The 22,639-nt window shown below is 40.8% G+C and overlaps 1 protein-coding gene across 2 annotated transcripts in view; it reads right to left on the bottom strand.

Annotated features, from left to right (window-relative positions):
• Positions 1-3,530: 3,530 nt before the first annotated feature.
• pappaa (pregnancy-associated plasma protein A, pappalysin 1a) overlaps positions 3,531-22,639 on the bottom strand; it is an 85,578-nt gene continuing 66,469 nt past the window's right edge. For both annotated transcript variants that reach the window (XM_053618475.1, XM_053618476.1), the window contains exons 21-23: positions 17,946-18,017; positions 14,658-14,756; positions 3,531-3,717 (exon numbers count right to left, since the gene is read on the bottom strand). In XM_053618475.1, the coding sequence (XP_053474450.1) occupies positions 3,613-3,717; positions 14,658-14,756; positions 17,946-18,017 (276 nt within the window). In that variant the 3' untranslated portion in view covers positions 3,531-3,612. The remainder of the gene's footprint in view (positions 3,718-14,657; positions 14,757-17,945; positions 18,018-22,639) is intronic.

Genomic DNA, 22,639 nt, shown 5'->3' with positions numbered 1-22,639 from the left:
TTTTCCTCAAAAATTTTTCCTCAATTTCTTTTCTCATTTCGTTCCTTTTTCTTCGTATTTTTTGTGAGCTTCAAAAAACAAAAAAACAAACAAAAAAAAACAACCCAAAAAACGACAACATACAAGAGAAATCAGAGCCCTCCAAACGAATGTCCTTTTTTTCATCTTTTACGTTTATAAGACCAATGTAAAAATAACTTACATGAACATTAAAAATATAACTTAAAAAAAAAAAAGAAAAAAAAAGTATAACACTCTCAATAAATAGTTCTACTATGTACACCGTAACATATCGCCGAGAGACACAAAAAAAAAAAAAATATTCCAAAAAAACACATAGAAGCAGCAAACACTACAGGCATGAGGTACAGACAGAGATCCCGTGGTGTGTACAGCAGAGTCGAGCATCCCGTCGGAAACATCAACATATATGGCTTTAGAGACTGCGTCCTTTTTTTGGGTGGCGGAGGAAGGGGGGCGGGGAGAAGCAGAGTGTAAAGCGACAACACAGTGTGGATTTTGGTCTTGTTGTGGAAAAACACGAGGAGGCTGGAAACTGGTCGATCGCACCTCCTAAACGGTAGACGAGAACACGTGTAAGGACAAAGCTTTGGCTCTCCCAGCTGTCAACCTGAAGTCCTGTTCATGGAAAATTGGCCTTGTGTAATGATTGCTGATGAGTCTCGCTTTTGAAGCAATAAAAATGGTCCATACAGAGTACAATAACATATCACTGTAATAATAAACATAATAAATCCTCTTTCAGGACTATAGAACAAACCAAAATCTCTATAATATTTCTTGTCCGCTCTCGGTATAATATATTTTTTTAATAAACTGGCTTTTCTTCAGTGAGATATTTCCTTTTTTTTTTTTTTTTTTTTTTTAAATTTTTTTTTTTTGGTGCTTTTTTATTCTTTGTAGTTAATTCATTACAAAAAAAAAAAAATCCTTCAGTATTCTACAAGTCTTTGTGCCAATGGCCGATAGCATCAAATACATTTCCAAAAAACAAAACAAAAAAAAAACCAAAACAATAAAAAAAAAAATGCACATACAACAAATACGATACAATGTTTTACGATGCAAATCCTTCTATGAACAATACGTATGGATATTAAAGCCAGTTTCGCAGTTCCAGACCAGGCACATGAATCTAACGTACGATGAGTTTTGTCCCATTCAACAGCTAAAATCAGGTGAAACACAATAACCACAAAGAGAGGAATATCACAATACCATATTTGATACCATTTTTTTGTTTGTTTGTTTTGTTTTAAATTCAACGTTTTACAATAGCAGCGTTTTTACTAAAAGTTTGGAGACTTTCCCTTTAATGGCTACTCAAAAGTGCAGTATCTGAGGTCATTAATACAAATACTGATTACCGATACATAAAGTGATTTTTTTTTCAGTTCTTTTCTATATTTTTTAAGAAATATAAATGAAGGAAAACTGACTTTTTTTTTTTCCAGACTAATAGAAGCGCTACGAAAAACAATCATTGTCTTGATAAGCCTCTATGAAGTATTTACAATGACATTCACCTCGAGTGACTTCCTTGGTTTGCTATGCCTAATGAATCTGTGCCGCTTACATCCATGTATTTCCTGAAGTTTTCTATTTAGAGCCTTACGCCGGTTCCATGAAGGGAAATACAGTACAGTGCTTTAGGAATCTGGATTTTAAATGCAGGGTGAGGAGACGGGCCGCCGAATGCAAGTATCAGGGCTAACACCAATGTTGAATTGTACTGATCTGAATATAGATACATGATAATTTGGGGTACGGCTGTGGAAAAGTGTCCAGATGTGGGTTCGTCACCTCATAAAAAGTAACTCTCCAAATTGAAAAAAAAAACTCTTTAGAAGTTGTACTACTGTGAGAGTATGGATTGAGCATCCAGCCGCCAAAAATGATCATTGCTTCGATTCTAGTTTTGAGAAATTGTATACAGACTCGCTAGCATCAAGCTACATAGCTGTTAAAGCTTTAATCTATGATCATCAGAAGTTCGAATCCCGATGATGCCGCAGCTGCGAGTCCAAGAATGTAAAACTGGGTGGGAGGGATGGCGTTACTCTGCAATGCTAACTAATCATGGGTGCGGGTCAGCTCATGTATGCGGAAGAGGGTAGACAGCAAGTTTCTCTGAGCAGCAGTTCGAGAGCTATCTATTCCTGAAATTTCACCTGGTACATCGTGTTAGATTCTATCAGATGTTATTCGTAGGCTGACTTGGCTTACAGGTTTGTATTAAACCCATTTAATTTGAGGGAACTGGCTAATCACTATAAGCACTCTATAATAAATACAATCAATTTAATAATGGTGGGATGTTATTTCCTGGCTATGGTGCATGGACCCCTATTTGAGAATTGCTGGTGTAGGAAATTTGGCACAAGTACACTAATACACTGTGGACAAAATGCCATTTTTGACAGACAGTCAAAGAGAAAGAGATCATTGTTAATTTGGCAAATTCAAAGAGTTCGGATTCTGGATAAGCGCTGGTGATACGACTGAACATGCTAACCCTGTCTTTACATTCAAAATGTATGCAGATTATAACCGACATTCTTGAGGTCATAAATCGATCATTTCTTGAACGAAGACTTTTGGATGAGTCTGGCATCTTGAGGTAACTGTTAAGGCAGTCATAACTCCAGCTCCATAAGAAATAAGATTGGCCATGATGGCAAAGTAGCAGCAGGAACAGCAGCAACATAAACTGAAGCCATGCTAACATGGCGAGTTCACTTTCATGTTGGTTTTGGGTTGATGTCAAAACAACTGCCATCTTTGAAGACCTGATAAACATTAGGGTGGAGTAGTATCATTAGCATACATAATTGCCTATACCATCACTGTTTATTAAAACTAAGCGGGTGACCAATTTGGGATTTGATAGATGCTGATTTTTTATTTATTTTTTTTTGCTAACTACCAAAATTTCCAAAACTACCTGCAAATTTTTAGGTCCTTTGTATTTTGCACATTTTGGTATCTCAGAATCAGGACTAGACTCTCAAATGTTCAATGGAAACACCTAAATCCTTGGGTTTTCCCCATTTTCTGTGGTTTCTGATGCAGGATGTATTCCCACCATGAGTGGACACCCATTACTCTAGGACCTATTTAGTCCCCTTTGCAATATCAATACAAAGAAGCTTTCAAAAACAAACATCAAAGCCCTTGTGGTGTCAATTTTTTTGCCAAAATGTTTCCTTTCACTTCGAACTACAACAACAAACAAACTTCAGCAAAATAGACGTGAACACTGAAAGCTGGCACAGATAGGCATGCTAACCAGAATCTATCATCTTTTTTTTTTTTCTGGTTTGATGAGAGAAAAACATTCCTTCTTTACTACACATGGGTATATTCTCATTCCCACACCTGTCTTCTTTTTTTCTATCCTTCTTTTTTTTCTTCCCAATGAGTTGGAGATGGGTAGACCTTCCAAGACGTGACAGAAGATAGCAGGGAGACACGTTGACATGGAGGAGTGAGACAGGACAGGAGAGGTACACTTGTGAAGCAGCATATCTGGAAGAATATCTTGCTTGAACCCAGTCTATAGCTGGGCTTTCCATGGCTGCACTCTTTCTCTCAGCCCAGAGAGTACACATGCTCGTCTTTTCTGTTTTCTGGTGCTTTGGGGTCCCGGCAGGCACAATCGGTCTGCGGATCACACGATGATGGAAAGAAGATCACCTGGAGGGAGAGAAAATCAGTATCACTTGAACGAGTCATGGGTTAACATTGATAAACGCTACAATTTTACACTCAATACTTTATTAGGTAAACCCACCATTTCGGTCACTTTGTGGGTAGGGAATGTAAAATTTCTCAGTCTCCCTATACATTTACATTGACATCATTTGGCAGATGCCTTTGTCCAGTTTGACTTACATTCAGCTCCTTTATATATTTAAGCAGTTGAGGGTTAAGGGCCTTGCTCAGGGCATGGCCCAACAATGACAGCTTGGGAATTGAACTCACAACCTTCCAGTCAGATGTCCAATTAACCGCTTAGCTAACACTGCCTACAGCATACCCAATTCATCAATGGTTAGGAGCAAACACTGATCATGGATGAATGGAGGACAATTAGCACAGCAGATGCTTGACAAATTGACCATGATCCCGTGCTCCCACTATTTCCACCACCAAGCAAGCCATGATGTACCCAAGAAGCTGGACATGTGGGTGAAGCTAAAAATCAACTTGACCTCAAGATACCGAATTAGTCTATTTATTCACTGTAGCAATAGGACAGTAGAATGTCCCATAAATATGAACTAGCAGAATCTCATCCTCTGGTTTCATTTGAAAATGAAATTGTTATTAATTTAAGTACTGTTTGAACGCATGTAACTATGAATAGTCAAAGCCAGAGAAACTCTTCCTACTTTCTCAAGTAGCCAGAATAGGGATAGTCCTGAATTTGAATTTGCAGTGATGTGTTCTGTGGAAAAACACTTAAAGTACACTTAAAGTACAACTTCAGTTGTTAATTACAACTTAACTTCTGTTTTTGTGTATATCTCATACTAAATTGTTTCAGAAATAAAAACAAAATCTAAGATAAAATAAAGGCAACCTGAGCAAACATAAAATACAGTTTTTAAATAATAATGATATTTATTGAAGCAAAAAAAGTTCTCCAATACCAACTGGGCCTGTGTGAAAATTTATTCGCCCCGTAGTTACTAACTCCCCAAATCTATGAAACTGCATTCATAATGGAGTTCAGCTGGACGAGACGCAACCAGGCCTGATTACTGCAAACCCTGTTCAATCACATCAACACTTAAATAGAACTTTTTCAACAGCTGGTTTTTCAAAAGTTGGTTAAAAGGTCTTACTGAGTAACACACTATGGCAAAATTGAAAGAAATTCCAGAAACGATGTTGCTGATTGAAATACATCAGTCTGGGAAGAGATACAAATCTATTTCAAAATCTCTGGGACTCCAAGTACTCATCCAGGAAGTCACAAAAACGCCAAGGACAACATCAAAGGACCTACAGGCCTCTCTTGCATCAATAAAATTCACTGTTCATGACTCCACTATCAGAAAGACACTGGGCAAAAACAGCATCCATGGAAGAGTGGCGAGGTGAAAACCACTGCTAACCCAGAAGAACATTAAGGCTCATCTGAATTTTGCCAAAACACACCTTGATGATCCTCAAACCTTTTGTGAGAATGTTCTGTGGACTGATGAGTCGAAAGTGGAACTGTTTGGAAGACAAGGGTCCTGTTACATCTGGCGTAAACCAAACACACCTACGGTCAAGCATGATGGTGGTAGTGTGATGGTATGGGGATGGTTTGCTGCTTCAGGGCCAGGGAAACATGACTTCTGCTCACTACCAGAAAATCCTGGAGGAGAATGTCCGGTCTTCAGTCCATAAATTACTTAACTTAAGCACAACTTGATAATGCAGCAAGACAATGATCCAAAGTATAGGAGTAAGTCCTAATCCTAGAAGTAAGTGAAAGACTGATCTCCAGTTATTGTTGCTAAGTTTAAGGGGCCAATTTGTTTTCCCCATTGATGATAGGTGTTGGATAACTTTTTTGCTTCCATTTTTTGTGTGTTTACTCAGGTTGCCTTTGTGTCGTGTTGTATTTTGTTTGAATATCTAAAATTATTTCATATGAGATATACACAAAAACAGAAGAAATCCGGATGGGGGGCAAATACTTTTCACAACACTGTAGCTATATTACTCTGAACCTTTTTGTACAGTCATTTGCAGCTTAGCTTGCCCAACCGGCAACACTATCCAAGATGTTTTGGACCCCCTGTGCAATCTACTGCTGCAAGCCTATGGTGAGTCAAAACCCAATGTGCGTCTGAATGTCATTTGCCCATACCCGGTGGCACTTGACGCCATGCTTTAATGTTGGCAGTGCGTCACTGACACCAGCTGCTGTGATGTTGAATCCCCGAGGGAAAGGCTTCAGCTGCTTTTTGACCTCATCACTTTAAACAAGGACCACATGTGCAACTTGCACTTGCACATTCATAACACAGTTGTGGCTGTTGGCTGAGTGCAAATACAGCCTATGGAGAGTATTCAACCACTTTCCAGCTTCTTAATGCACTCTGGGATGTGTTGTTAACGGAAAATAAACCACTTTGCGAAACATGGATTATTTTCACCACTGTCCTTATAATCGAGGTATCTATTCCACCCAGTGCTAATGCTAAGGAGGCGCTCTGTGAACTGTATGGGAACCCTGATGGACTGTTTATCACTGCCTGAGATTTCAATCATGCGAATCTCAAATCGGTTCTCCCTAAATTCCATCAGAATGTGGACCTTACAACGAGAGGGGTGAACATGCTCTATCTTGTTTACACAAACATCCCTGGTGCATACAGGGCAGAGCCCTGCCCCCACCTCGGCTACTCAGATCACATCTCTGTTATGCTAATCCCAGCATACTTTCAAAACCAGTTTTGAAGCAGGTGAAAACCTGGCCAGCTGGAGCAATCTCTGCTCTTCATAAATGTTTTGAGCACACTGACTGGGACATTAAGTGAGTGCATTGATAACGACACCGTCTCCAAGAAAATCCCTACACGTTCCAACCAGAAGCTGTGGATGACTGCGGAGGTGCCTGCACTGCTGAGGACCCGAGACTCCGCCTTCAGGGCAGGTGACAATGTGGCCCTAAGAAAAGCGAGGGTCAAACTATCCCGGGCCATCAGAGAGGCAAAGCGCACACACGTACAGACAATCCATAGTCACTTCACGGACATCTGTGACACACAGCGCATTCAGTCCATCTGCAACTACAGGACAACATCACCTGCCTGTGACAGTGATGCATCCCTTCCAGATGCGCTGAACAACTTCTACGCTCAGTTTGAGGTGCAGAATGACGTAGTGGCAAGGAAGATCACCCCTCCTCCCAACGACCAGGTGCTGTGTCTAACCACGGCTGATGTGAGGAAAGTCCTATGCAGAGTTAACCCACGGAAGGCTGCTGGACCAGAAAACATTCCTGGAATGTGCAGACCAGCTGACAGATGTTCTCACTGACATCCTCAACATCTCCCTGATCAGCGCCATTGTTCCAACGTGCTTCAAGGCCACCACCATTCTCCCCATGCCGAAGTAATCTACAGTGTCCTGCCTCAATGACTACTGTCCCGTTGCACTCACATCCATCATCATGAAGTGCTTCGAGAGGCTTGTCATGAGGCACATCAAGACCCTGCTGCTCCCCTCACTGAACCCACTGCAGTTCGCTTATTACCCCAACCACTTAACGGATGATGCCATCGCCACCACCCTACATCTGGCCCTCACCCAACTGGACAAAAAAGACACCTACATTCGAATGACTTCAGTTCAGCATTCAACACGATCATTCCTCAGCACATGACTGGAAATCTGAACCTACTGGGCCTGAACACCTCCCTCTGCAACTGGATCATGGACATCCTGACTCGGAGACCTCAGTCAGTTTGGATCGGGAACAGCATCTCCAATACCACCACACTGAGCACAGGGGTCCCTCAGGGCTGTGTGCTTATACTGTACATTTTTGCTGCTACTTAAAATATCGTATTTAATTTCTTATCACTTTTATACACTTTACTTGGCTGCTACTGCAATAACTGTTATGTCCATATTTGCTATATGCTAATCTGCTGAATACCACATATGTCATAGATAAGTCATAGAATGTTATGTTTACATTAATACCATTTTTAAGTTACATTGTTACTCTTTGCACCTATCTTTGGCACTACCTGTTATATCGGACACTTCCACACTAAAACTGTGTACTGGTCGGTGCTACACTGTCACTTACTGTGCCTATCGTCCTGTTTTAGTAGTACTGTACTGCCTTGTGTTGTTAGCACACGTTTGCACGTGCAATTTATGTAAAAATGTTCAGATCTTATTAGTTCTGTGTCGTCTCATGTGGTTAGTGTCTTGTTTTATGTAGCACCGTGGTCCTGGAGGAACGTTGTTTCATTCCACTGTGTACTGTACCAGCTTTATATGGTTGAAATGACAATAAAGCCACTTGAACTTGAACTTGGACTAACAACATTTCCCCAAGTGTGTTATCCCTCACATAATTCTGTATGGTACCTCAGCGTATTAAAAAATTTAAGAATCCAATATGACTGCCTATGCATTTCTATCACCTCTAGGTAATGCAAGGCAAGCCAGAAAGATAGATAGATCCTGATAGATAGATCCAGGCAGGGATCAAGCAATGCTTGATTAGGAAGAGTTAGAATCAGTGAAATCTGATTCAAAGCTGAATAAAAGGGTGCTGGACTGCTTCAACAAGAGCAGCTTTCAAAAGCAGGCAAGATATGGACAGGGGTTCAAAAAGGGAGAGTTAACCCAGGAGGAATGGTGTTTGTCACTACCTAAGAGAGGAGAACCATGTTCACAAGGAGGAGGAGGAGGCTTCCCAGAAGTAACTTGCGAAAGCTTTACGAGCAAGAGCTGCAGACATATCAAAGCCAGCTGCCAATCATCTGAGTGGCATTTCCTCTGTCTAAGTGTCTTCCCTTACTTTCACATAGCCCAATGGAGTTTATTTCTACTCTAAAAACTTTTACCTCGCTTCTGCGTCCTCTCCGGGTTTCCTTTGTCCTTTTATTTCAGATTGGTCTTTAGAAATTGGATGAAAATATGAATTAATTCATCTCAACTAACTTTCACTAACCTTACTCGGCCTGCGGCATTTCCAATTTTTACCAAGTCTTGGAAATCTCCCTTAAACCCTGCCTCTTTATCTCCCCTTCACCCTGTGATTGTGGGTGGCAATTTTGACATGGTTTCTCTGACCTTGACCTCAGGGTGGAAAACCAGCTGCCACATCTGGCCCTGCATGCAGAAGGGTCCTGGGAATGCCTTGTGGAATTCCATATTCACCAATCTTTCAAACTTTCAAATAAATTAACATCAACAGAGTGCAAGTCTCCTTCACCTAGAAGTATAACACCTCTTCAAGACAGAACTGAGATTCATTGCATTCCAAGAGAAACCTAAAGTGGAATTACTTTTGGGTACCTTCAGAAGAACCTTATTTCGGCCAACTTTGAGGGGTACCGCCACAATAATATAGTTCTGCCCGATAAAGTTTTGGACTAAGAGGTTGCTCCTAACCATACAGATGTAATAAAATTGATTTTCTTTTAGCTATCTAACAGTCATACTTGTGTCTATAGATTCCCAGAAGTCATCCATAGTTAAACTAAATAAGGTAATGTCTAGCTAGGTTTATTTCGTAGCTACTCAGGTTCATTTGCCAAGGTTCCTTTTAAATTGCTACCCAAGGGCAATTGCAGAATGGTCCAAAGATACATATCAAAAGGTTTAAATAAAAATGGAAACAGCCTTCCAGCTCCAAGGTCCCCGGCTTGACCCTGAGCTCGGATTACTGTCTGTGTGGAGTTGTGCATGTTCTGCTCATGTATGTGTGGGTTCTTCTAGGTTCTCATGTTTCTTCCCACCATAAAATAAATATGCTAGTATGTGACTCTAAATTGACCCTAGGTGTAAATGCGCATGTGTATTGTGACTGGTGTTCCTTCCAAAGTGTATTCCTACCTTGTACCCAGTGTGCACCCAGGATAGGCTCCTGAGAGGATATAGCACTAACTGAAGATGAATGACTGAGCAACCAATAAGGTGCATGCTAGAAAATCAGGCAGGATTTCACTTTTTTGCATTGACTATACATAATTTTTTTTATTTTTTTTAATTGGAAAAATGACAGTGTAACTCAAGTCTATTGGTGTTTCCAATATTAATGTTTTTTTCCCACAGAAATAACCATTACTCCGGGATCAAGATGTTCTGTAATGTTGCGTAACATCTGCAGAACAAAAAACAAAACAAACAAAAAAAGAACTGCCTCAAGCTCAGCTCTCACACCAGATTTGCCAGGGCACAAACATGTACAAACAAAGTTCAATTGCATGAAAAGCAACCCACTTGGGACCTCCCACTTCCAGAAAGGAATTCCTTCTACGGGGATCTTAAAGGGGTGGGAGGGAAAGCGAAGGGGTGGTACTGGGGCAGCCCTCTTCCCTGCTACAACCACCAACATCCATTCATCCATCCTTCTTTCTATTCATCCATCCATCCATTCAGTCAGCGCGCGTCCCGCCAACAGCTTGCAGTCATTAGTGCTGGATCCTGCGGTGACCTTACGTGCCACCAGCCTCGCACCTTCAAAGTCCCGGAGAGGACTAATGCACAACCAGTCACCCATAATTCCTTAATACTCAAATCTCCAGCCAAAGATGGAGGGAAGGGGGCGGGGGTGGTGGAGTGTGCCAGAGAGAGATAAGGAAGGAAAACAAACATGCAGGCAGCGGGAAGTGCTTTTGCTTCCCTCACTCTGGGGTTATCGCACTAGAAGGGAGTGAAGCCGCAAAGGGGTTCGCCCTGGAGAGGGGGGAGAGAGGGTACTCCGATTTTATCGCACAGGTTGTTGGCAGAGCTCTCTTTTTCATGTGCTGTGTCACAATCGCTGGGTCGAGGCCCAGCTGAGTCATTCTGAGCACACAACAAGACTATGGAAGTGAACGTGTTTGTGCACTTCATGTTTGAGTGTGCATGACGAAATTTGTTGAAGATCTTTGGGATTAATTTCCAAAACTGCCCCTGAAATCAAAATTGCCGTTTTGGCTATCCCTTCGTGCTATGAACACTGATACGATCTTCATGATTGTCCTATGATAATGATGTCTAGAGCGATATACTGTATGTCCCTCCACAGAGCCAGGTCTTGCGCTAAGCTAGCCTATCAGCAAGAAAACATGGTTCATCTATTTATTTGTCTTCTTGGACCCCATTCTCTTGGGGGAACCTCCAACCCCAAATGGCTGGAGTTGATTTGTTTGGAAGTTGTACAAGGTTACGGTTATGTGCTTTTTCGAAGAAGCGTTTTACTAATGCTGGAGTGTGTTGCTTCCTCAGACTGTCCAAGAACACGATTCCCACTTTGTTCTCTATATTTAGCTAGTTCGGTAAGCTACTGTGAGGTTTATTTAGATTTGGTGTGGGTATGGCATATATCAAATGCTACTGGCTGTCGTGTAAGTCAGTAAACAGTGTGTCAATCTGACTTCCTGTTTCAGTAAGAAGTACATCAACATAGTGTATCAAATCACGGTTAAGAAGTCATTTCATGAGGATTTTAAGTCACAGGACATGCTGTTCTTTCCTGTAAGAGCAGCTTCAGAGATGATGGCAATCAAAAATGACAACCATGCCTAGCTGCAACCATTTTACTGCATTAAATTCATTATTTTAGGTTACCATAATGTCCTTGGTAGTCAGACAGACAACTGACTGCATTATGTTTTTCTTTCACAAAGCCTACATTCCGTAGTTAATGATTATGATCAAACACATATGAAAACTATTTAAGATCAGCTATTCAGCTTCCCAATGAGCATCAGGGTTACAAAGACAACATTTATCATCAACTATCAATACTTATTTGTTCTGCGGGACATTATACACGCATCTGCTTTCCAGACAAATCGAGACCAAGGTGGCGTGCACACTGCTGTTTCAAATAAACTTACTTCACGAGGCATAACCAATAGTCATATAGTATCTCAGCTGTCTATCTCAACAAAACACTTTGGAAACACTAAAGAATGGCAAGGCGAGGTTAAGTGCAATTCAAAATCATACTAGCCCTTATCTTTGCACTAATGCGTGCCCGTCATTGCTCTGAAGGGAAAAGTGTTTATGGGTTTCCCGAGTAATGATGAATAAACTGACAATGAGAACAAAATAAAAACCAGTCGGATTGACTTTGCAGTAGCCAGGAACAGTAACTGCTTCAATTAAGGCAATCCCTCATCCCTTTTCCTTCATCTGCTCGTGTTGACATTCCCCTCTGGCAGTCCATCAATCGAACCATGATTAGTTCTTTCAGAGCAAGTTTTCTGGATGTATCCTCTCCCTAAATCCTGGGACAGTATTTTTGTTTTCTTTTCTTTTCCTTTTTTGTGGGTAAAATCCACCTGAAATATTTGCTTAAAGCGCTGCCAGGACAGGATGCCTGACTTCTGAACTGGGCTTTGGATCGGGAAGCCAGGTGATCCGCTTATCATTGCAACCCTGGGAGACAGATTTCCTGAAGATCAGATGGCAAGATGGCAGTTCTGAGTTCTGAGGATCATGTTGGTTTTCTAATGCAAGGAAAATCACCCAGGGTTAGGGCCTGTTTTCCGCAATAAACTTTGTTTTGGGCCATTAGTACAGCAGTGTGGGCATTAACACTTTGATGTTGGAAAACTCCTGGCTTGGCACTGCACGTTGAGTATGTGTGTATTTGTAGAGCTGAGAAGGTTTTCTTTTTTCTCTGTAAGCAGATTTTTTTTTGTCCTTTGGTGCCATTCAAGGTAAAGAAATGTACAACATATGCAAAGTCAGCTTTATAAACTTGTCATGCGTTGATATTTTCTGGTAATTGTCAGAGGAAGCATTCATAAATGAATCCAACTGACCCACCCACTTTTGCTTCTGATACAAACAGCGTGCTTTTCGTTACACGATGACTCCATTCTTATCTTGCATGAACAGCACTACAGAGAAGAGTGGTGTACCAGACGCTTGGCTAATAGTTGCAGAGCAATTGAACCTTCCGTCAACACTGGTGAGCTTGTCTGGCACTCACTCAACTCTCGCTGAGATCTCTGTCTGCTCAATGACGTAGGCAGGACATAGCGAACCCTCCAAAAAGCGTCCTCTAATACAGTCAGGCTTAATGAATCATCGCTGCCTGTGTCCTCACAGTCGTAGCATTGCCAAAAGTTCAAACCACTCCTGAGGTAAGAAATATGGCAAGAGAGCAGGAGATGGATGAGACGGGAAGAAAGAAAGGTTACTGCCTGAAGAAGTGAATCTGTCAGCAGCAACCATAAAGCCTCTGTAGTGTTTACAGAGCTGTTAACGAGAGGCCGAGCTTGAGGATGGCCATGGTCGAAAGTGTCAAGGGGGCTCACAGAGGGAGAATGAGCAAAGGTGAGAGTAATAATAAGGGAGATAAGAGGAAAAGAGAGAACTAACACATTGACATGGTTGCTGATAAATCTTCCATACCCTTAACCTCACAGATGGAAATGCTATGTCATCAGTCAACTAGTTGAGATCAGTTTAAATGGCCTTGAGCGAAAAACAAGACGACTTTGAAGTTACCCATGAATAAGTTACCCCTTCCAATGGGTTACCCATTTATGGGTCATTTGGAGCTGAAACCAAGTCTGGTCATGATCTCAGCAATCTGAGAAATCGATGTCAGAAGCAAGAAGCTTCAGCTCTCCATCTGGAAACGGGATGCAACTTCAGGAGAAGGGTCCACACTCCCTGCAGGTTTTAAAGGCCATCACACGCAGCAGGGTTCACAAAAAGACTTCCTTGTGCATTGGTCTACTCTGGAAAAGCCTGCCATCCCGCTGGAGGGCTCGGGTAATTGCCCAACAAACAGCAGCCTTCTGGAGTAGGCACGAGGTATGATGGCCAAAATGACGCAACCATGGAAAACCGAGGGTCTGTGGGTTCGTCCTGCATTTAAGACCGCATTTATCTCTTCTTTTCAGCTCCAACGATCCAATGACAGCCCTTTTTTTTTTACAGCATTTGTCTGAAGTTGACCAGAATTGTCTGCCGCGCCAGCAGAAGAATGAACGTACTGGACTGGATAACATCTTATTATTAGACACTTGGGTTACCGCTAATGGTTTGCAACTCTTACGAGAACTAAACACGTCTGCATTGGTGCTTTTAAAGGTTTCAGTGAATCATATACTGGCGTATTGGCAGTGTATGTGCTACGTATTGGCAGCACATAGAATAATAATGGATCACTACTTTAGGGAGGGAAAATATTCCAATGTAAACTTAATATAATCACTCAAGTCAATTTAAATCATATTCCTGTCACTATAAACAGATGAGGCTGTCTGCTACACAGGATTTAAGTCTAGTTATACTCGTCAGTGAGTATTCGCTGTTCTTTTTCCACTAACAACAGGTTTCAATGTGTGTCCAGACCTATTGGCCCTTTGAGCCGTGAAACCAAAAGATGGTTTAACCCTCAAAGGTCTATGCCCGTTTTTGTCCATTTGTGATACCAGTCAAATCCTTTATGCATATGTATGCTGGATGAATATAAGTAAAGAATGTGTCTTCTTATACAACAGCAATTGGCCAATGATAAAAAAATTCTTTATTAAAGAATGACGGTTTATATTTACATTTAATGTTGTGGACTGTCCATGAAACAACTTAATTTTTGCTATCCCTCATTTCAAATAGATATGTGGTGTTTGATATTTTTTTCCAGCACCGACTTATAATTGGTGTAGGTCTTGTGTGAAAGCTGTGGGTCTGCTGTTTATGTTTTTTTTTGTTTTTTTTTTTACGGCTAAACTGTGCATCTATGAGTGTAATTGCAATTACGGTCTCATTCCCGTTAAGCCCAATGCTTCCTAAATTCCTAAATTGTACCATCATGGACTTTTATGGGTTGACCCACTGACAGGTCTTCACTCATATCCACAAGTCCTTTTTTATTGGTTTCACCATATTTAATGAATAATAACAAGGAAATTTGGTGTTAATGTTCGTGTTACCTTCTTAGTCTTGACAGTGGACTGGCAGCAGTCTCCTCCATCGTAGTTACAATACGCTCTGTTGTTCATGGCGTCACAATAATTGTCGCCCTGGAATGGCTGCAGGAAAGAAAAAAGAAAAATCCAGATTATTAGTCTGAAACTAAAAATGCATGATATTTAATGCGGATTATAGTAGTGTTATAAAAGCGTTATAACATTATAAAATGCAAACTGCACTGAAACTGATGTTACCAATTAATCTGAATAGCATTACTGCCAATGTGTAAGTATGCTACGTCAGAAACATACGAACGTAAAATGTGTTCTGGGAAACTGGCCAAACTACAGCCCGTCTGAGAGCTAAACGTAATCAGATCTCTGACTAGAATACTTCAGAACAGAAGTGTGTTAAATTTACACCTAATTAAATTCATCAGCTAATTGTCTACAATGAGATCAAGTGTAGGTTATTATAGTACAGATGTAATTTGCTGTAGTTTATACCAGAAAAGTGTCGACTGATCAAAAGGTGTTGATTCATTTTCTGTAACAGCAGCTCATACAGATTACAGGTTTACGTATATTAAGGAATCGTTCTAATGCGTTATCGTTTCTATAGTAACCACATTCATCGGAAGTTGTATGACGGACACGTCACATAAACCTTTTTTTTTTTTTTTTTTTTCAAAAAAGTGTTTGAGTTTTTTGACTTGATTTTGATTTTCTGTTCGGAGATTGTTTCGATGTTTATTTAACCTTTATGGAAGGAGTCTCCAATGTCAGAGGTATAGCTGTAACTAATTTTATGACATGTTCATGACAGAGAAGTTTATGCCTTGTGGGTGGTGTCTCTATAACATCTTTTTATCTTTTAAGAGAGAGAGAAAAAAGATGGTCTAGTGAGGGTACTACTGGTATAATGTAAATGCTAATGGAAACTAACTTGCTTCACAACCATTAAATGTATCTAAAAATATATATGTTCTGTCATCCTGGATATGATAGTCGTTGGCAAATTGCTATTGTATGCGAGGAGTAAAGCACTCTGGGATATGCTGTTATAGAAAAATAATCAACTATGGAGTGTTATTATAAACTTCACATCGAGCACCATTACACGACCCCTTCAATCATTACTTTCGAATAACTTTATTATTTTGAAATCAAATATAATAAAACACTGGAAGGTGCTGGTAAAGACATTTAAAGAGGCATGTAGCTATGAGAATAACACTCTGCTAGCTAACAAGTAGCTAAAGGTAAACGTAGCTCAGAGCCACCAGTTCAGCAATGTGCAAATGGGATGATTACCAGACATTCTTATATTTACATACTTTAAAAAATGGTCAAAAGCATGTTGCAGGGCTTAAAAGTGTTTGGGAGACTGTACGTTTGAATCACGATGATGCCACAGCGATCCATGGCCGGGAGCCAAGAGAGAAAAAAAATGGCTATGGGGTCAGGGTGGAAGGGGCATTTCTCCCCTGTCAATCACAGCAACACTATCCAATCACGTGTATCTGTGAGGTCATGTATGCGGAAGAGTGAAGCTAGCGCTTTCCTCCGAGGCATGAGCAGCAGTTTAAAAACATTCGCTTTTCTTGGCTGGCTTCATTTGTCTTGTAGGAAGTATGTGTTCACCTTCAGTTGGTAGCTGTAGTATGATAAAGGCAGAGCTGACTGGTGGCTGAGGAACTGACAGATGACCAAATTACCATAGCAAACCATCAAACCATAGCTTGAGAAAGGATCAAACTTCATACACTGTGCATGTCTGAACTGAACTGAACTGTACAACTGGGATACAGTTGCAATCAAAATGATTCGACCCCCATTGCAGATCAGGTTCATTGTCGAAATTTACAGACTTTTAGATGTTTGCGATGAACAAATCAAACTAAAGCAACTGAAATAGTTCGACATGACGAATGCTTCAAGTGGTTTCCCCAAATTCAACTAAACTTATAATGATTTCTCCAGTTTCAAAATTATTCATCCCCCTGAATAGAATCCCTCACAACAGCACAAATATGCAGAACAGGTGTTGTCTCAAGCAGACCTGATGCAAATAATCAAGGGCTTAATTAGTTGCAGCAGGTGTGCTTGAGCTGGAACACATGAAATACCTGAACTGGCTAGGAGCAGAAAATTTATGAAATACCTGGACGGGGCAGAAAAAGGAAGCTATCAATGGCTGCAAGCAGATTTCTGAGAAGGCAGGTTGTGAAAAACCCTCGAGTGACTGCAAGAGACCTGCAGCAAGACTTGGTGAAACAGACACTGAGGTTTCAGTGAGCACAGTAAGGCGCGTACTAAACGCTGAAGGTTTCCATGACAGAACTCCAAGACGTTCACCACTACTGACCCAAAAGCACAAGAAAACTCAGCTCAAAATCATATAAATAAGCCACAGAAGTTTTTGGATTCTGGAACTGTTCGGCACGATGGATCAGCGGTATGTCTGGAGGAAGAAGAATGAAGAAAGAACACCCTGTCTACAGTCGAGCATGGTGGTGGCTCGGTGATGCTCTGCGGCTGCTTTGCATCCTCTGGCACTGGAAACCTGCAGCGTGTGGAAGGCGAGATGGATTCATTGAAGTATCAGGAAATCCTAGGAGAAAACATCACGCCGTCTGTGAGGAAGCTGAAGCTTGAGCATCACTGGAACTTCCAACAGGACAATCATCCCAAACATACCTCAAATTCCACCAAATCTTGGTTGCAGAAGAAGTCCTGGAAGATTCTACAGGGTCATCACAGTCACCTGACTTGGACACCATAGAATATCTCCGGTGGGATTTGAAGAAGGCGGTTGCAGCACGCAAACCCAAGAGTATTACTGAATAGGAAGCCATTTCTCATGAGGAACGGGAGAAGATTCCTCAGGAACGCTGCCAGAAGCTTTGCATCTCATTGACAGCAGGTCATAACAGCAACAGTGTGCTCTACTAAGTACCAAAGATGCTTGCCATCTTAGGGGGTTGAATCATTTTGAAACTGGAGACATCATTACAAGTTGAATTTTCAGAAACCGCTTGAAGCATTCGTTGTGTTATTATTTCAATTGCTTTTGTTTGATTTGTTCATCGCAAACAGCTGTAAGTCTGCAAATTTTGACAATAAATCTGATTTGCAATGGGGGTTGAGTCATTTTGATTGCAACTGTAAATTGTATTGCATTCTGTATTACCAAATGTTGCAAAAAGGAAAACTAACTCTGCACAAGTACTGACTTTGGTGTAGTGTTATCCTTTCTGCTGGAGACTGGACAAAAAGGTGAAAAAATGAGAGTCCTGAAGAAATTACCTCACAACCTTTGATGCAGTGGAGGACCTCAGGATGTGGGTACCATTTCAGGCCCATGGTGCATGTTATATGCTGTGGGTAGAAGAGAAGGCACAGGATTTAGGTATATAGGCCAGTTTCTGTTTGTCACATAACAACTAGAATAACAATGTGGAGCCAAAAATGAGGTCACTCGATACCACGACTGTTGGAAAGATGAGAGCTTGTAGAAGGAAAAAAAAAAACAACTTTAACTTCTTCCCATTTTGAGAAATCCAAAGATGGAACTCATCCAAACCCAGCACCTTGGGAAAGTCGATCTTCTTCGTAACATAAATCATTTCATTCGACAGAGCACTATGAATTATCACTTCCTGCGCTGTCACCCTGGAGCCATGTCACAGCGACGCATTCAATAGCGGGAGGTGTAGCAACAGGTTCGTCGTGCTACGACATCGGTGGGAAACTTCAAACGGTTTCCGAAAGCAGAGCACTAAATACGAACCATTACAAGTTGAAAACAGAGTATTCTTTGTCGAGAAGTTTTTTTTTTTATTTTATTTTAATGGCACTGGTTAGTGTTGAAGCAGTTTCACTCAATAAACAATGAGTCTAATTGTACGTTTTAAACAACACGGAATGGGAATTCTGGTTATTTTGGTCTGGAATGGATAATGTTGTGTGTGTGTGTGTGTGTGTGTGTGTGTGTGTGTGTGTGTGTGTGTGTGTGTGTGTGTGTGTGCCACCCACAGACCACTTAAGCACCATCGATTCAGGCTCCTCTTTCCCCAGCCATCAAGCTCCACCAGCCCTGTACACACACTGGATCAATTTCCCCCATCAATCAGCAGTGTGTCATTTCATTTCTCCAGTACAAAGCAGTCGAGAAATAAAGATGACAATAAAAAAAAAAAAAAAAACCAAGACAACAGCAAGAGGAAAAATAATAATTAAATGTTCTAGTGTGCAAGCTTGAGGGTTATTAGGATGAGCGCTATACCCACAGGCCAGGTAGTCTTCTCTTATTGACTAGCATTATGTCAGTTATACAGTTATACCTCAAACACACACACACACACACACACACACACACACACACACACAAATACAAAGCCTCCTCACTTTTCTCTCTCGCTTACCCACCTCTGCAAACTAAGGTATTTTACATTTCCTCGCAGTCAGCAAATCAATGGAAAAGAAAAAGGTGGGGAACAAATGATCAGAGGACAGATGAGTAGAGAAAACATTTCAGCGTTTGAAGACTGCTGGGAGTGATGGGAAATCGATAACACACTCACACACACACACACACGAAACGGAGAGCACTTTGGGTCACCGTGTGTCAGATTAAAGTGACGCGACTTTTGGTCTCATCAATCATTTTTTTCAGATACACTGCATCCTTATATCTGTATATGTCTACTCATAAACTCTTAAACCGTGCTAATAAAACGATCGAAAACGGTCATTTCACGATTCGCTGTCAACTCATGACAATCTTATATCATTATAAAGCTAAAGCTCCACCCACTTTACAGTTTGTTTCTTGACCTACATTTCAATTTATGTCTCATTATGGTACAATACATATGCCAGTGTCCTTTATAACCCTACCTCACGTGAAAATATGTTAACCCACATTGTATTTAAATCATTTTCCTCAAAATCTTTTTTTTTTGTATATTTTCAGAGCCGAATAACTGTACCAAAACATGTTAAACATGCATCCCTATCCCTTATTACGAGCAAATTATTCGATTTTCATTGGATTCGCTTTAGATTTTATACAGAAATATGCATACGATTTTTGTTTAAATAACAGTGCACGGTATAAAACAGCACTCCTGAGACGCTGGGAGTTTTTTCAGACGTTTACATTACGTGTCATGTGCCATCATCTTAAAACCATAGAAAGAAGTTTCCCAGAGCTGATTTATGGAGTTGACTGGCTAATATTAGATAAATCTGAGAACACAAATCAGATAATGACACACTTTTAGCTAGTGTGCAATCTACGGTTTTTAGCTAGCTAGCTAGTTAAAGTTAGCCATGATCGTTGACCTATGTAGATTCTCAAAATAGGCCTACCTGATTACGCAACATCTGTGACGAGGTCCTGAAATCCCGGGGGAAAAAGTGCTTGCCTTACCGAAAGACAGAATAGATAATAATCCTCACCTCACCTAATCTAATATTATCTAATCTCTGTCTATTTTATTATCTGATTGGATTTGTATTCCTGATCCAGCATGTACAAGGGTAAGTAATCGACGCTTTCTCCAGCCTTGGACATGCATGACATCATCCCTTTACACATCCATCCCCACAGCCCTAAATCCAATCAGCTGGAGCACTCGGCCTTCTGTCTAAGCCCCCAGTGTGTCTGTATCGTTGTCTGTATCCCTGCTAATAAATTTAGCTCTTCCCCCTTTTAATAAAAAGTTGGGGCTATTAATTAGAGGTTAATATTAGCCCTTCCTTTCAGCAGAGCAAGTATGAACATTCGCCTCTCTCTCTCTCTCTCTCTCTCTCTCTCTCTCTCGGCCAAGGCTTTCTATTACCTGTATTTCAGCAAAGTGTGCCATGATTTTTGCTGATATCATGAAGTCTAATATATGAGAAAAAGAGTGAACAATTCACTCCCATAGTAATTTGTATTAATTGTTGATTAACAGTACTAAAAAAAAAAAAAAAAATGAAATTGGGGGCTGGATTTTAGGATTTGCTGCAGGACTTGTGGAGATGGGTCATGATTTCTGTAGAGAAGCTTCCGGAAATCTATAACATCTTTATAACTACCCTTACTGGGATGTATACGATGACTGATGAGCGAGGATATAATTTTGGTTAAACCTAAAGCTAACACAGACATCCCACCTCTCCGGGAGTCTCCCATATATTGATGTATACAATATCCTGAAAATCAATTTTTTTTTTTTTTTTTGAGCGCGAGCAAGAGAGAGACCAGAGAATTGTAGATGGGTTCTGGAGAGACAGAAGCCGAGTCTGAATATCCCTACTACCCAGCTACACAGTAGGCGAAAAGAAGTACGCCAAAGGAATTAGCCTAGGCTAATTACCTGGATGTCTATGAATGCAGTGTACAGTACATACATCCAAAAAAACAAAAAAAACAAACAAGAGGTTATGCGAGTAGTAGCAACAGACTGGATAGTTAGCATCCCTTGCTACGGGAGGTCAGCTCCACCAAGTGTGTCCTTGCTCAGAGTTACGAGGAACAGGTGTTGTGGAATTCAGACGCTATCGATTGACACCGGTGCGGTGAGGGTGGCGAGCTGCAGAGAGAAACCAAGCGGTGATCGATCCAAGCTCAGCTCAACGCCCCGGCACGCCTCAGCGGCATCGATTTCGGGCTCCTCTTCCCCCTAGCATCCCAGCTCCACCACCCAGCCCGGCACACACCGGATCAATTTCAACCAATCAATCATCGACGTGTCATTCAATTTCTCCAGGAGCTGACTCGACATTCCCATCACTAAGAAATATGAGGAACGGCAGCAGTAATGGTGAGCACAGTAACAACAATAACATTAATATTATGCATGGGAAAGAAAGAAAGAAAGAAAGAAAGTCGTCATCTCTCTCTGGACCTCAGCGACTGGATATTAGATCTAACTTGCACACAAACCTGAAGAACAGCGTTAATGAATTCCGGTGATTAAATCTCATTTGCGCAATGCTAAATGGCTGGCGGGTTTTGCAGCCTGTCCAACGCCGTGTCATCCATTAAGGTCTTTTTGGCATTTCAGTCGGAAGGCATCTGAGGGCCCTCTGTGTTTAAATAGACAGGTGCTAACCAACAATGGAGCTCATTACAGTTTACCTACAGCCAGTTTCAACGATCAGCACTAAATCAATATAATGCTTCTGACAGGTAAATGCATAGCAAGCTGTTCTATTAGCGCCCGCAATAGGGCCATTCTTAAAATTATAGTCATTACCAACGTCTTTTTAACTTTTAGGACTTGGCCTCCGCCTCGTTACAGTTTAAATGAGTTCAGAGATTGCTGTAATCGTACCATTTTTCTAAAGTGAGGTAATTGGGAATGCTGGTGCTTGCCTGACTGGGTATCTAATGAGAGATAATTGAATGAGGGCCAGGTTAGACGTGTATGACATCCAGTTAAAATGCAGTAAATATGCAGCATGTACACACACACACACACACACACACACACACACACACATGCTGAGATCAGAAGGTTAGGCTCAAGTGACCTTGTGTCATTTCTACTTTATTTCTTCATTATTGCATCTATTAATTTTTTTTTTCTTTATATTTCTGAAATATTTCTGATGTCCAGATATCAACATCCGTATCTTGGTAACACTTCCTATAAATCTTGTATTCATAATACATTATATACAATATATATATAATATATATACACACATGTTATAATGCCTTGTAAATGCTCATAAGTAGCCATGGGAACTTGCACGACGCTTAATAAAGCATAATAAATGCTACTCAATACATTATAATCTTACCGTATTCAACATTTTAGGCCTGCATGCTGTAATGCACTGTGACCCAGGCTCTGGTGTAGTTTGTACTGTACTGCAGGTTGTAAGGCTTTATAACACAATATAACATGCACATTTGTTTTCTCAAATTCAGGTGTTTATAAAAGCACATACAACTTCTTTTTTTTTAAAAAAACGTCTTCTAAATGTGATTCAAACGTCATTCC

Source organism: Ictalurus furcatus, chromosome 28, assembly GCF_023375685.1.
Source record: "Ictalurus furcatus strain D&B chromosome 28, Billie_1.0, whole genome shotgun sequence".
In the NCBI taxonomy this organism is placed as follows: Eukaryota; Metazoa; Chordata; class Actinopteri; order Siluriformes; family Ictaluridae; genus Ictalurus; species Ictalurus furcatus.
Note: the sequence above shows the minus strand (reverse complement) of the source record. Positions and strands in the feature narration are given on the sequence as shown.